We start from the raw sequence: 13317 nt of genomic DNA, 5'->3' as shown, positions 1-13317 counted from the left end.
CTCATATATGTATTTCTATACCTATACATATATACACACACACACAGAGGCAGATAATGTGATAATGTATATCACAGGGAATTTTGTTCACAACTTTTTTGGGGGGAGCAGGAGGTACATGGGACCATGATTTTTTTTTGGTTAATATTTTTATTGTGAAATATGACATATATACAAAGAAAAGAAAAAGCAATAATTTTCAAAGTATGCTTTAACAAGTAGTTACAGAACAGATTTCAGTTTGTTATGGGTTACCATTTCACTATTTCAGATTTTTCCTTCTAACTTCTCCAAAATACTGGAGGCTAAAAGAAATGTCAGTATAGTGATTCAGCAGTCATACTCATTTGTTAAATCCTATTATCCCTGTCATAAGTCCTCCTTCTCCTTTGAGCCTTCTCCCAATCTATAGGGATCTTTAGGCAGTGCCTGTTCTGACTTTTTCATGTTGAGAAGGGGTGTCCACACTAAAGGACAGTGGAATGTAACTAGGTGATAATCTTGGAGAGACTGGGTCCCTCTGGGTTTCAGGATTTATCTGGTCTAAGAACCCTCTGGAAACTTGTTATAGAGTCAGTTTCAGCCCTAGGTATTCTTAAGAGTCAACAAGAATGATCATTGGGGGTTAGCAAACCATGGTAATTAGCATATCTAACTGAAGCTTGCATAAGAGTAGCCTCCAGAATAGCCTCTTGACTCCATTTGATCTCTCTTGGCCACTGAGGTCTTATTTTATTACACGTCTTTTCCCCCTTTTGATCAGGAAGGCATTGTGGATCCCCAGGGTACCAGGGCCATTCATCCCCAGGAGTCATGCCCCACTTTGTCAGGGAGATATTTGACCCCCAAATGTCATATCCACATAGGATGATTTTCCTTGCAGAGTTTGGCTTAGAGCAAGGCCACATTTGAGCAACAAAAGGTTTCCTGGAAGCAACTCTTAGACCTCATTACAGGTTGTCTTAGCTTCTTAAAAACAGAAATAAGTTCATAAGGCCAAGCCTCAAAATCAAGGACTTGGCGTATTTTCTTGGGAATCCCCAACAGTTGAGAGGGTACCTGGGTTTTCCCAGTTGGGAAAGTTTAATAGTTTCTTTGTTTTTTTTTCCTTCGTACCCTCAAGGGACTCTACCAATATATATATAATTTTCCACAATCACATAGTCACATTGCGAAAGCTATATCATTATACAATCGTCTTCAAGAAACGTGGCTACCAGAACACACACTATAGTTTCAGGTACTTCCCTCTAGCCATTCTAATAACCATAAAAAGGGGATATCTATATAATGCAGAAGAATAACCTCCAGGATAACTTCTTGACTCTATTTTAAATCTCTCAGCCACTGACACTTTATTTTGTCTCATCTCTCTCTTCCCCCTTATGGTTGAGAAGGTTTTTTCAATCCCTTGATGCTGAGTCCCAGCTCATTCTAGAATTTCTGTCCCACATTGCCAGGGAGGTTTACACCCCTGGGAGTCATGTCCCACGTAGAGATGGGGAGGGCAATGAGTTTGCTTGAGGTGTTGGCTGAGAGAGAGAAGCCACATTTGAGCAACAAAAGAGGTTCTCTGGGGCCACGGTGACTCAGCAGGCAAGAATGCTTGCCTGCCATGCCAGGGGACCCGGGTTTCCCGGTGCCTGCCCATGTGGAAAAAAAAAAAAAAGAGAGAGAGGTTCTCTGACTCTTAGGCCTAATTTTAAGTAGGCTTAGCCTATCCTTTGTGGGGATATGTTTCATAGGAACAAATTCCAAGATTGAGGGCTTGGCCTATTGAATTGGTTGTTCCCACTGCTTGCAAGAATATCAGGAATTCTACAAATGGGGAAGTTGAATTTCCCCCCTCTCTCCCCATTCCCCCAAGGGGACTTTGCAAATACTTCTTTATTCACTGTTCAGATCACTCCAAGATTTATCAGGGCATCACACTAACCTGGACAAACCTACAAAATCTCATGCCCTATTCAAGGTTCGGTGTACTTATTCTACCAATACTTTTTAATTATCGGGCTACCATAGCCTAGATGTCCCGGGTACTACCTTAAACTATACAGAATTACAAGGTCTTGCTCCCACTATGGTCTCTGTGTGTTTGAGTTGTTTAAATGAGCTATCCAGACAGGTTGATTTATTTTGTGTGTTACAGAAAATTTAGGTTCTAGATGTAATAAACCTGTCTTTGGTTTCATACAGTAGGACCATGATATTTTAAAGGTGGAAAAATGAGACCCAGGAACCTAAGTTGCTTTGCTTTTAGAAGCAAAACCAGAAATATACCAAAGTCGCTTGTCTCCTAGTTAAGTTCTTTCTCTTCCCATCCACTTTCCAGCCAGTAACATCCTTTAATGCCACTTACAAGTGAAGAAACTGAGGCCAGAAGCCTAAGGCTGAGGCTCTGGGGCTCAGGCCTTTAACTAGTATCTGCTAGAATATGAACTTCCCCAAAGCAGGGCCATTGCAACCTACCTCCTGGAACAGCCCAGCAAGGAGTAGGTGTTTGGCAAGTATCTGCTAAGTGAATGAGTAAAGGAAAACTTGTCATTCCTAAAGGAGTGAAGGGGGCAAAAAAGCTCCAAGTTTCAAATGGGGAAATGGGTCTGGTTTCCTGCCTCTGGCAGGGAGTAGAGGAGCCAGTGCTATGAGAACCACATCACATTTTATTCACATGGGGCCCAGGCAGGAAAGGATCAAAACCCAGTTTAGAAGCTGAGATCCGCCCTGGGGCTCTGTGGTTTGGGAACTGCAGGGTCAACTTGAAGGCTGTAGTGTGTCACTATTTCCATTACACATTTTCCAAGGTCCCCACTTGGCTGGTAAACTCAGAACAGATTCCTCTATCTTGGGGGTTGGGAGCAGAGGCCCTGAGAGGTGGGATTTGGGAGTACTGCCAGCTGGTCACAGGATGTCCCGCCTGCCCCTAAACCACTGAATAAGGGAACATTGTTAAAGAAGTTCTTGATTACTTGTGCTAATGGGAGAAGGGTCTTAGTTGCACAATCCCATAAACCCTGGTAGTTTTGGTTAACCTGTGGGGCACATTATACTGTTTCTTCCTGGCTTCACTCACTGCGATATTGGCAGAAGCAGATTTTCATTGTTAAAAATTTTTTTTCTGTAGATGATAATTCATATTTTAGAACTTTTTCTTTTCTTCTTCTTCTTCTTCTTTTTTTTGCATGGGCAGGCACCAGGAATCAAACCCGGGTCTCTGGTATGGCTGGCGAGAACTCTGCCTGCTGAGCCACAGGGGCCCACCCCATATTTTTTATTTGTTTGCTTGTTTTGTTTTTATTTTTTTTAATACCAAAAAAACACCAAATAAATGCAAACATTCCTATTTTGATCATTCCGTTCTAATATATAATCAGTAATTCACAATATCATCACATAGTTGCATATTCATGATCATGATCATTTCTTGGAACATTTGCATCTATTCAGAAAAAGAAATAAAACAAAAACAGAAAAAAAAATTATACATACCATACCCCTGACCCCACCCTTTCATTGATCATTAACACATCAAACTAAATTTATTTTAACATTTATTCCCAGTATTTATATTTATTCCATATGTTCTACTCGTCTGTTGACAAGGTAGATAAAAGGAGCATCAGACACAAGGTTTTCACAATCACACAGTCACATTGTGAATGCTATATTATTATACAATCATCTTCAAGAAACATGGCTACTGGAACACAGCTCTACATTTTTAGGCAGTTCCCTCCAGCCTCTCCATTACATCTTGAATAACAAGGTGATATCTACTTAACGCGTAAGAATAACTTTCAGGATAACCTCTTGACTCTGTTTGGAATCTCCCACCCCATATTTTAAAACTTTAACTTACGTGAGCCTAAAGCAAAAAATGTTTATTTGGTGCAAAATTTATATTTTGACTAGTGCATTTCCTAATATAACTTACATGGATAGTTTAATTGAACATCAAAAGTACATGGAACCTTGAATAGGGCTTGAGGTTTTGTAGGTTTGTCCAGAGTGATGCCCCGATAAATTCCAGAGTGATTTGAACAGTGAATAAAGAAGTATCTTCAAAGTCCCCTTGGGGAATGGCAAGAAAGGGGGAAAATTCAACTTCCCCATTTGGAGAATTCCTCATATTCTCACAAGCAGTGGGAACAACCAAATCAATAGGTCAAGCCCTCAATCTTGGAGTTTGTTCATATGAAACTTATCCTCACAAAGGACAGGCTAAGCTTACTTAAAATTAGGCCTAAGAGTCACCCCCATTGAACCTCTTTTGTTGCTCAAATGTGGCCTGTCAAACAACACACCAAGCAACTCACTGCCCTCCCCCTCTCTATGTGGGATGTGACTCCCAGGGGTGTAAACCTCCCTGGCAATGTGGGACAGAAATCCTAGAATAAGCTGGGACTCAGCATCAAGGGATTGAGAAAACCTTCTCATCCAAAAGGGGGAAGAGAGAAATGAGACAAAATAAAGTGTCAGTGGCTGAGAGACTTCAAACAGAGTCCAGAGGTTATCTTAGAGGTTATTCTTGCACATTATATAGCTAATCCCTTTTTAGTTTAAGGTGTATTAGACAGGCTGGAGGGAAGTGCCTCAAACTGTAGAGCTGTGTTCCAGTAGCCATGTTTCTTGAAGATGATTATATAATGATATAGCTTTCACAATGTGACTGCGTGATTGTAAAAACCTTGTGTTTGATGCTTCTTTCATCTATGGTATGGACAGATGAGTAAAAAATATGGATTAAAAATAAATGAATAATAGGGGGAATAAATGCTAAAATAAATTGGGTAGAGGGAAATACTAGAGGTCAATGAGAGGGAGGGGTAAGGGGTATGGTATGTATGAGTTTCTTCTTACTTTTTCTTTTTCTGATATGATGCAAATGTTCTAAGAAATGATCATGGTGATGAATATACAACTATGTGATGCTATTGTGAGCCATTGATTGCACACCAAGTCTGGAATGTTCATATGTTAAGAATGTTCATGTTTGTACATTGTTTGGTTTTATCGATAAAAATTTAAAAAAAAATTTTTTCTAATAGGTAATACAAGTTAGTATAGAAAGAACAGTATGGTGCCCCCCACCAGGTATCTCCCCAGGAAGCAGGTTCTTATGCATTAAGGCTGGATTTTGCATAAATCTCACTCCTTGAGAGTGAGGGGTGGGCAAAGTGTGTGAAGGAATGGAGGGTGGGAAGAAAGGGTTTGGGAAAGTCAAGGAGACCTACTCAGGTACCAGTCCACTAGGTAAGGACTTCTGGGCAGGCCCAGAATGAAGTGTGCTGGCCGGGGAATAACCCTGCATCTGTGGTTTTTGAAATGTGAATGCCCTGGGTTCAGAAGCACACTCTGCCCAGCTGTTTTACGTTCCAGCTTCTTTGAATTTCTAAGTGGTTTTGAGAATGAAATGAGGAAATGTACATGAAATCACATTATAAATTGTTGTGTTAGTTATGCATTTAAAGTGCTGTGTTTGGTTATCATTGGTTGAATAGCTCAGCCATTTACTTGCTGTGTGATCTGGGCAATTCACTTAACCTCTCCTGAGCCTCCATTTCCTCATCTGTAAAATGAGGATAATGGAACCACTGTGAGGATTAAATAATATATGTAAAGTGCCCAGCTCTTGCAGGCTCTCAAGACATTAGTTATTTTAGAAGAATCCAGACAATTTGGGTATTCAAAAGCACAAAACACAAGGACCTTAGCAAAATATTTCAAATCTCTTGGCGTACTCATTCATCATCTGAGACAGGGTCCCTACCGGTATCTTCAGTTCTGCTCAAAACTGGTCCTTCACAAGACATGATTTTATCATGTCAGCATAGCTACAGTTCAATTCAGCCTTTCAATCACTATTATCCATTCTCCGAATTTAAAAAATATGAGCAGAGTCTCCCCATAAAGAATAGTGGATAGCGAGGGCACGTTTCTGGCCCCAGGCCTGTGGTTCTTGGGGCTGTCCTTAGATTGCAAGGTTCTTAGAACCCCTTGCCTGTTTATGGGAGTCACACCCTCTCCACCCCAGGCACTTCCTAGAGGGGCCTCAGCTATGTAACATCTTCTGGAAACTTCCACTGCCCCTGCTTCTTCCTTTTATCCAACTCTCTGCCCCTCAAATTTCCCCAGGTACTATTATAGGGCCTAGTGTTTCCCCCCACTGTGATCCCGCAGCCCTTCAACCCGACTCCCTCCCATCCCAAGCCTAACTCAGAGCATCCACTGTACCTTGTTCAGTTCATTCTTCATCACCCCCTCAATCACAGCTCTCTGAGGACATGAGTCTAAGGCAAGAGCTGCCAATCCATCCTTTCCCTTCTGGTCACTCAGTTCCCTTGTGCTATATATAGCATTGCTGTGTCTTAGATTGTGCCGAGAGCTTCAGGTCCTAGGTCCTCCTCTTCCTCCCCCCTCCTCCAACATACTAGTGAGAAAGTTCCTGAGACTTTGAGCTAGGGTGGAAAAGCCCAGCAAGATCAATGTGGGGATGAGGAGGGGAGGGGGAGAAATGGTGTGCTGCATACAGGACCACCCAGAACCTGGTAATTTCCCATCTGTTACTGGGGCTTTCCTCTTCTCTCCCAGCCTGCTATCCACCCCCTGCTACTTGCCTATTCTGGAGGAAGAGGGGAAAGCAGAGGGAAATTCTAACCATCATTTTATTTAACCCTTACAACAACCCTGTGGGTAGATACAACCTCCATTTTACAGACAAGGTAAAGGATTTTTAAAAAGTCTGAGCGGTATCAGATCAAAAATGTAGAGTGGTGGGCCACTAACTGATCCCACATCTTTCTTTGGCCTATGCCTGTGCTCCTTAACCATCAAGTCTGCATCATTCATTTAGATCCCTCTAAATTAAAATTTCTATTAAAGTGAACTGATCTGGAAAAAAAAGGGTTTAGTAAGCAAATTCTTAATGCAGAAATGAGTACATCAGAACAACTGATTATTAAGAAATAAGCATATTAACAGCAAATGATGTTATCATAGTTGTATCTTATCTGGTTAAAATAGGACTCCACAGAAATTGGTTCCTGGAAGTTACAATTCACTATATATTCTCAGCTGCTTTTGAAATAAAAAACAATTTTATTTCTTTTATTTCAAGACTTTTCCTCTACTTTATGCGTATTCTTCCATTAGTTTATAGCAGTAATATTTGATTTTAGGAACTATTAAAGTAGGGTCCTTTGCCTCGCTATATTTACTTTGGGCAAGATATTTAACCTGAGCCTCAATTTTTCGTCTGTAAAGTGGGAATAATAGTAGTACCTACCTCATAGAGTTATCGTGAAGAATGAAGAAAATAATCTATATAAAGCATTTACCGCACTTTCTGGCCCACAAAAGGTGTCCAGTAAATCATGACTATTATGATTTTCTCAGCTCTGGGCCCTGAGATAGCAACATAATCTCTAGGTCCTAGCTGCACTCTCCATAGTTTGGGAGAAGTTGAACTTTGCCCTCCCTAGCTTGGCATGTTTCCCAAAGGATCTGGAGTTGATCCTCATTTTGGCACTGTCTCAATCAGACATTCCCATTCCCCCATCTCTAGCCTAGACAACTAAGAGCACATATCATCCTTCTCTGGAGAATTCAGGCCACATTTGGGAGCAAGAGAGGCAGCACAGGAGGGTGTGTGAATAACTGGGATGAGAGTTCCCATGGACACTGGGGACATGTGAAAGCTCTGGGGGAGTAGCTGTGACCCTGGGTCTCTTTTAGTGTTGAAGAGAGAAAAACAGAAATTCATCAGCTGCTGGACAAACTTCCAGTGCTGAAAAGTTCCTGTAGGACAGACACACAGAACCTGATGGGTAAACTAAGGGCAGAAGCAAAGGCCTGGGATGGCGTGGTACTCTTCAAGCACATCTTCATTCCCTCCACTTGCTTAGTGAGCAGTCAAGCGTGCCACAATTGATACCATCTCCAATCTTTAGTATCCATTCAGAGGGTTTCTGTTTGGCCACCATCCTAGGAAGCAGGGTAGTACTGCAGTTGAGTGCCAGACCTGAGTTCAGATCATGACATTGCTATCTACTAGCTCTGTATCTATAGCTAAGTCATCTATGCACTTCTGAAGCTTGGTTCTCTCATCTGCGACCAAACTGTTAAATTACTTGAATATTTGAGTGGTCTGAAATATACAAATATCTTGTACAGAGTAGGTACCAATGCTGGTCATTCTCATCCTTGTAAACTGAGTGAACATCACTCCTACAGGAAGTATAGAGAGCTCTGGAAAAAGGAGGAAAGTTGCCATTGTTTCAAACTCCTGGACAAATTGCCATAATCCAGAAAGCACCCTTGAAAAGATCATGACCAAGACCAGAAAGTCTGCCTCCTACAACGGGGGTATTTTATTTACTCCTCCCATTGTTGATGAGAGTATTTGAGAAAGTTTAACTTGAGGAAGAACCAATGATTTATGCCCATCCTCAATCTTGTGTTCTCATCATAGCAAGCCCCTCTCTGCTCCAGCCATTTGCATCCATGGGAGTTGGAAGATTGGATCTAGTTCATGGCCCCCCTCTAGCTGATCTCCCATTACTTCTCATGCCTGGAGCTCCAGCCTGGAACTCAGCAGATGGGGAGTTAAGTCAAGCCCTGTCCTATCTCCTCCCCTCCACAAAGTCCAAGACACTGCTCCCCTGACCCCATAGTGGCAGCTCCAGCCTCAGCTCTTGGCCACTTCAGAACAGCAGATGCTGAGCACTGGCCTGACTGCCTGTACTCTACTTTCTAGCCAACTCCTAGGGTAAGTATCAGCATGATGAGGACTCATGGGGCCAGTATTTCTTTCTCCTCTAACACAGAAGGGTGGGCAACAAGGAATAGAAATTGACTAAAGGAGGGAATGTCTGTCTTAAGGTTAAACTTGGAGATGGCACCCCATGGGCAGAACTGCTGGTTTAAGGGCCAAGACTCTGCAGTTCTTTCTAGTTTGTGATCAGACAGTTAAAGGGGACAGCAAGAAGAGCAATGGGGGTCAAATGCCCAAAGGGTAGAGGTAGGGTTGGGTAATTGTGATGAACTTGGACACAGGAGAGCAGCTTAGAGACCAAAGGTCAATTTGTTGCTTTAGTATTAATGTGCAAACCTATGCTAAATTGTACATAAATAATTCAATCATTTAATCTCTGGCTTGAGTGATTTGGTAAACAGGGATATAGCACTATGATGGCTCTGGCTCCCTAAAGCCACAGGTATCAACCTCAGGAGCAACCGTCACAGACCAGCACCAAGGCCAGTGGAACCCTAAGTATCAAGGCCTGTTCCTCCCATCCGAATCCAAGGATTTTTCCAGCCAGCTTTTCTCGGCCCAGGGATCATCCGCATAGGGATATGGATGGGGGAGCGGAAAGCAGAAAAAACAGTTGTCAGAATGAGCTGGGGAAGAGATGTTAGGAAGTAAGGAGATGGAGGAATGTTGCTAGTGGGCAGCCATCTGAGACAGGACAATTGGGACACCAATACAAGCAGACACTGTGCTGGGCATGGTAAGAGGGTCTTAGAAGGAAACCCTTCCCTTTCCACCCCAAACTGGGGAGAATTGGATTCTGACTGGGGTGCCTCTGTCCAGGACTGGGCTGAAGCCTAGAAGCCCCAACTGCTCACATTTGGGGCCAGGATCATGTCTGCCAACAAAGGCTGCTGGGTGCCCCCTGAGGGAGAGAACAGTGTATCTGAGAAGCTACTGAAGAAGACCAGAGAGTTTCCCCTGGCGCCTATAGGTGAGTGGGGAAAGCAGAGAATGGGGAGCTAATAGGGGGTTCTTTGAGGGAGAACACATCCCCAGTCCTTTCAAATGAGTATGAAGCAGAGGTGACAGAAGCCAAGTACCCACTGATTGTTCAGAACCCACTGAACAATCAACAGCTAAAAGAGGAGTGAATTGAAGGCAATGGTGACAAGGGATAAAACATTACAACAAAATGAGTGCAAGTGGCAGGCGATGGAGTACTGCATGGGATATAGGGGAACTAGGTGTTCCAATATCAGTGTCCGGATGGGAAAGATCAGAGGAATGGCAGTTTGAGGTCCTACAGGGCTTCCTGCCTCAAGGCCCAGGGAGAGAAGGAAAACAGCTGTACCAGGAAGTATGTGGGAACCCAGCAGTGATTGGAAGTATCCAGAGCAGGGATAATGGGGGTGGAGTCGTGAGGATAGTTTATCTGTATATGGGGTGGGGGCATCAATAGAGAGTAGTAGTCACTTTGAAATGCCATCGAGGGGAAACAACTCAATATTCCTGTGATTACCCCCTAAGCTGTGCTAAAGCTTTATCCAGGTGCCCACCCTGCCAAGTGAGCACTCCCTCTTCAGGGAGTGCTTTCTTGTGCCTTGGTGTGTCTGCTTGACCACTGTGGTTCGGTGGCTTTAGGCACAGGGGCCATGCTCTCTGCCCACAGGCTTAGGAGGCTGCTTGGTGGTGGCGGCATACAGGATTTACCGGCTGAAGGCACGTGGTCCCACCAAGATGTCCATACATCTGATTCACACACGTGTGGCAGCTCAGGCCTGTGCTGTGGGTGCAATCATGCTAGGTGAGTAGCTTAGTGGGTTCACAAGAGAATGAGGGCAAAACAGACCAGGCAAGGTCAGCTGTAAGTCGAGACAGGTGAGGCACCATGATTTAAACCCCTATTCCCTATTCTAGACTCCACATCAAGTCCCTGGCAAAGCTCCCATACCAAGTCATTTTTAGAGTTCCCTGTCTGGTCTCCTGCCCCAGGCCTGTGGGCATGGTGTGCAGTCTGTTTCATGATAGTCTGCCCTAGAGGTGAGAGAATACATGCAGCAGAACATACGGTGAATTTCTTTTCCTTTCTGGATCAAAAGGCAGAAGGGTTTTCGCTAGCCATGAGAAAGTGGACAAATTTCTCTCCCTGAGCTGCAGTTGCCCCATGTATAACATGATGATAACCACATTTGGCTGGTCTACCTCATAGGCTGCTGTGAGGTTTCTCAGATGGGTAATACATGTGAGATTCTTTGTGAACAGTCATGTAGTGACTGCACAGCAGTCCTGGGATGTCTCCCCAGGCAGTGTGGTCAGGTGCTTGGAGCAGCTGTTGGGATCCGGAGTCAACTGACAAGCGGAAAGCTGGACAATCAAGCGAACAGCTAGAGTTGAACCCCTGGGACTCTGCAGCTGTCATCCTCCTGATTCCCAGGATAGAAAGAGGACAGACGGAGGGTTTGATGTCAAGGGGCATTTTTCCTTCTCCCTCACACAGGTGCCATGTACACAATGTACAGAGATTACTTCAAGAGAACAGCACAGGATGCAGGGGAAAAATAGGATTCCTCTAGGGGTCGGGGCCATCGGATGCCTTAAATCAGTTCCTGCTATGCTCCTAATAAAGTAGTTCTGAGGAAAATCATCAGTCTCTTCTGCATGTTGGGGAGAGCACAGTAAGGGATTGGTGGTGGCTGGTGGGAGGACTTGCAGCAAAGGTCTGGAAATCAAAGCATTCTGGCAGCTAATTCTAGGGCAAGGGAGATTCTTCAGAGGCAGTGGTCCTGTAAGCAGGTGTTAAACCCAGCAGATCTCTGACTCCAGAAACTCAACTCCCCAGCCACCTCAGGTCTGATCCAGAGAGAAGAACACAGAGAGGATAAGATGCCAGGAATGGGAGTGGGAAGACAGGGGCAGTAAAGAGTCCTTCATGCTCATGGGAACACAAAATTAAGAGGCAGGCATTCCTCCCACCACAGGCTGCTTCCCTGGGAACCCAGGAAGGAAGAAGACTCTGCAGCTGGGAGCAGAGAAAGTGAAGCCTCATGGGAGATGACATATATCCAGAACCTAAGTGCTAGAACTAGTCTGTGTTGGAAGAGGGGGTGAGGGGAGGGGGGAGATGAAAGGAGCAGAGCCAGGCAGATGTCAGAATGTTCTGTTCACTTACAATCATGTCTAAGGTCAAACTTGTAAAAAATAAAATGTCATGTAAATTCTGAAGACAGGGCCCCTTGGGGTTAAACACTTTTATCCTCTTCTCTATTCCTGAGCCTAAGCTCCTTTTTATTCCTTGGGAATGGAGCCAGGCAAAGATCACAGAAGGAATCAGGAGGGCAAATGCCCTCTCTCACTGGGACTGTGGGTTGGAGGTTTTGGGTTGTTCAGGAAGGCAATAGGAGCTCCTTGATAATTCCAGGCAACATGAAGTCCAAGCCACACCAGGTACCAGCTTTAACTACGGGAGCTGCAGTCGACTGCAGGGAGCAGGAACTGCCAGGAGTCCTGCATTCACATGGGGTAATTAAGCACAACGTCCTGTTTGGCAAGCTCTAGCAACATAGGATCATCGAAGAACTTGCTGATGCTCACATCTTCACTCAGGCCCTGCGGAGAATGGGGGCAAATGCAAGAATGAGCCCTAAATGGCAGATGCTGGACTGGGGGCCAGGCCAAGACTTGTACTTGAGTAGAAGGTTGGAAGGGCGTTGGGACATAGGTTGAACTGGCTGTTTCAGGAGCTGTGCCTTTAGGGCACCATCACAGGAAAAGGCCCTCCTTTCCCCGTAAGACTGGCCCCCAGGTCTAGTTGACAGAACTGTACAGATCACATCTCTCTACAGTGGGTAGTAAATGTTCTGTCTATTAGCCCTTGGGAGAAGGGTCCAAAAGGAAGAAACAAAGAGAGATCCAGCTCCTGCTGAGACCCCTGGTGGTAGAGGGATGGTGATGACCTGAGGGACATACATATACCTTCCTACGACGTGTTTTGATCATGAATTCCCGGGCCAGGTGAGGAGCTGGCTGGGGCTCCAAGGGGCGGATGACAATGCTCTTGTCCAGAGGATCACCAGGTACAATCTGAAAGGCAAAAGTGTTTCAGGGGGCCCAGACAGATTTTTTTGAGGATTCAGGATGGAGAGAAGCAGGACTATTCTCCAGGATCCTGGAAATCTCAATTGGGGTTGCTAATTTATAGCTTGGAAGGTCAACAGGTCAGAGAACACTAGCCCTGTAGAAGAGGCCCAATTGATCAGCTTACACCATTTTCTCACCTGCCAATGGTGGAAGACAGACAGGGAAAAGGCCTGTCCCTGAGTATGAGTCCGGAGATCAGTCTCAAAGCCAAAAGAGTCGATGGCTGGAATGAAAGCTTTAATGGTGTAGAGAGGGGAGCCTGGGATGGGTGCATCCTGAGTCACATGACCTCTGAGAAAGAAAAACAAGCACTGAGTCTCTAGTACTGCAGAGGTCAAAAGCAGCAGAGAAATCTGCTCCCAAATGCACCCCAATCCAGAGTTACCAATAAAGAAAGAACAACCACAAATGCTCTACAGAGGGCAGAAAAA

General features: G+C 44.4%; 3 protein-coding genes across 3 annotated transcripts in view; 1 reads left to right on the top strand and 2 right to left on the bottom strand.

Annotated features, from left to right (window-relative positions):
• Positions 1–11778, bottom strand: part of GJC1 (gap junction protein gamma 1) — a 66909-nt gene extending 55131 nt beyond the window's left edge. The window contains exon 1 of the mRNA XM_077164130.1: positions 6232–11778. The gene's annotated coding sequence lies outside the window, so the exon portion shown is untranslated. The remainder of the gene's footprint in view (positions 1–6231) is intronic.
• On the top strand, positions 8486–11383 carry HIGD1B (HIG1 hypoxia inducible domain family member 1B). Its single transcript, XM_077164141.1, has 4 exons — positions 8486–8764; positions 9590–9740; positions 10419–10553; positions 11247–11383. The coding sequence occupies exons 2-4, from the start codon at positions 9641–9643 to the stop codon at positions 11309–11311; spliced, it is 300 nt and encodes a 99-aa protein (XP_077020256.1). The 5' UTR covers positions 8486–8764; positions 9590–9640; the 3' UTR covers positions 11312–11383.
• A 114-nt stretch (positions 11779–11892) lies between the features above and the next one.
• Positions 11893–13317, bottom strand: part of EFTUD2 (elongation factor Tu GTP binding domain containing 2) — a 53537-nt gene continuing 52112 nt past the window's right edge. Inside the window, exons 26-28 of the mRNA XM_077164126.1 lie at positions 13024–13177; positions 12722–12829; positions 11893–12355 (exon numbers count right to left, since the gene is read on the bottom strand). Of these exons, the coding sequence (XP_077020241.1) occupies positions 12260–12355; positions 12722–12829; positions 13024–13177 (358 nt within the window). The 3' untranslated portion in view covers positions 11893–12259. The remainder of the gene's footprint in view (positions 12356–12721; positions 12830–13023; positions 13178–13317) is intronic.

This window comes from Tamandua tetradactyla, chromosome 6, assembly GCF_023851605.1.
Source record: "Tamandua tetradactyla isolate mTamTet1 chromosome 6, mTamTet1.pri, whole genome shotgun sequence".
In the NCBI taxonomy this organism is placed as follows: Eukaryota; Metazoa; Chordata; class Mammalia; order Pilosa; family Myrmecophagidae; genus Tamandua; species Tamandua tetradactyla.
The sequence above is the reverse complement of the archived record's forward strand: the minus strand, read 5'-3'. Positions and strand labels throughout refer to the sequence as shown.

Coding starts and splice junctions, on each gene's coding strand:
- HIGD1B (XM_077164141.1), top strand. CDS start 9,641: ATGTCTGCCAACAAAGGCTGCTGGGTGCCCCCTGAGGGAGAGAACAGT. Junction 9,741..10,418: donor GTTTCCCCTGGCGCCTATAG/GTGAGTGGGGAA, acceptor CTCTGCCCACAG/GCTTAGGAGGCTGCTTGGTG. Junction 10,554..11,246: donor TGTGGGTGCAATCATGCTAG/GTGAGTAGCTTA, acceptor TCCCTCACACAG/GTGCCATGTACACAATGTAC.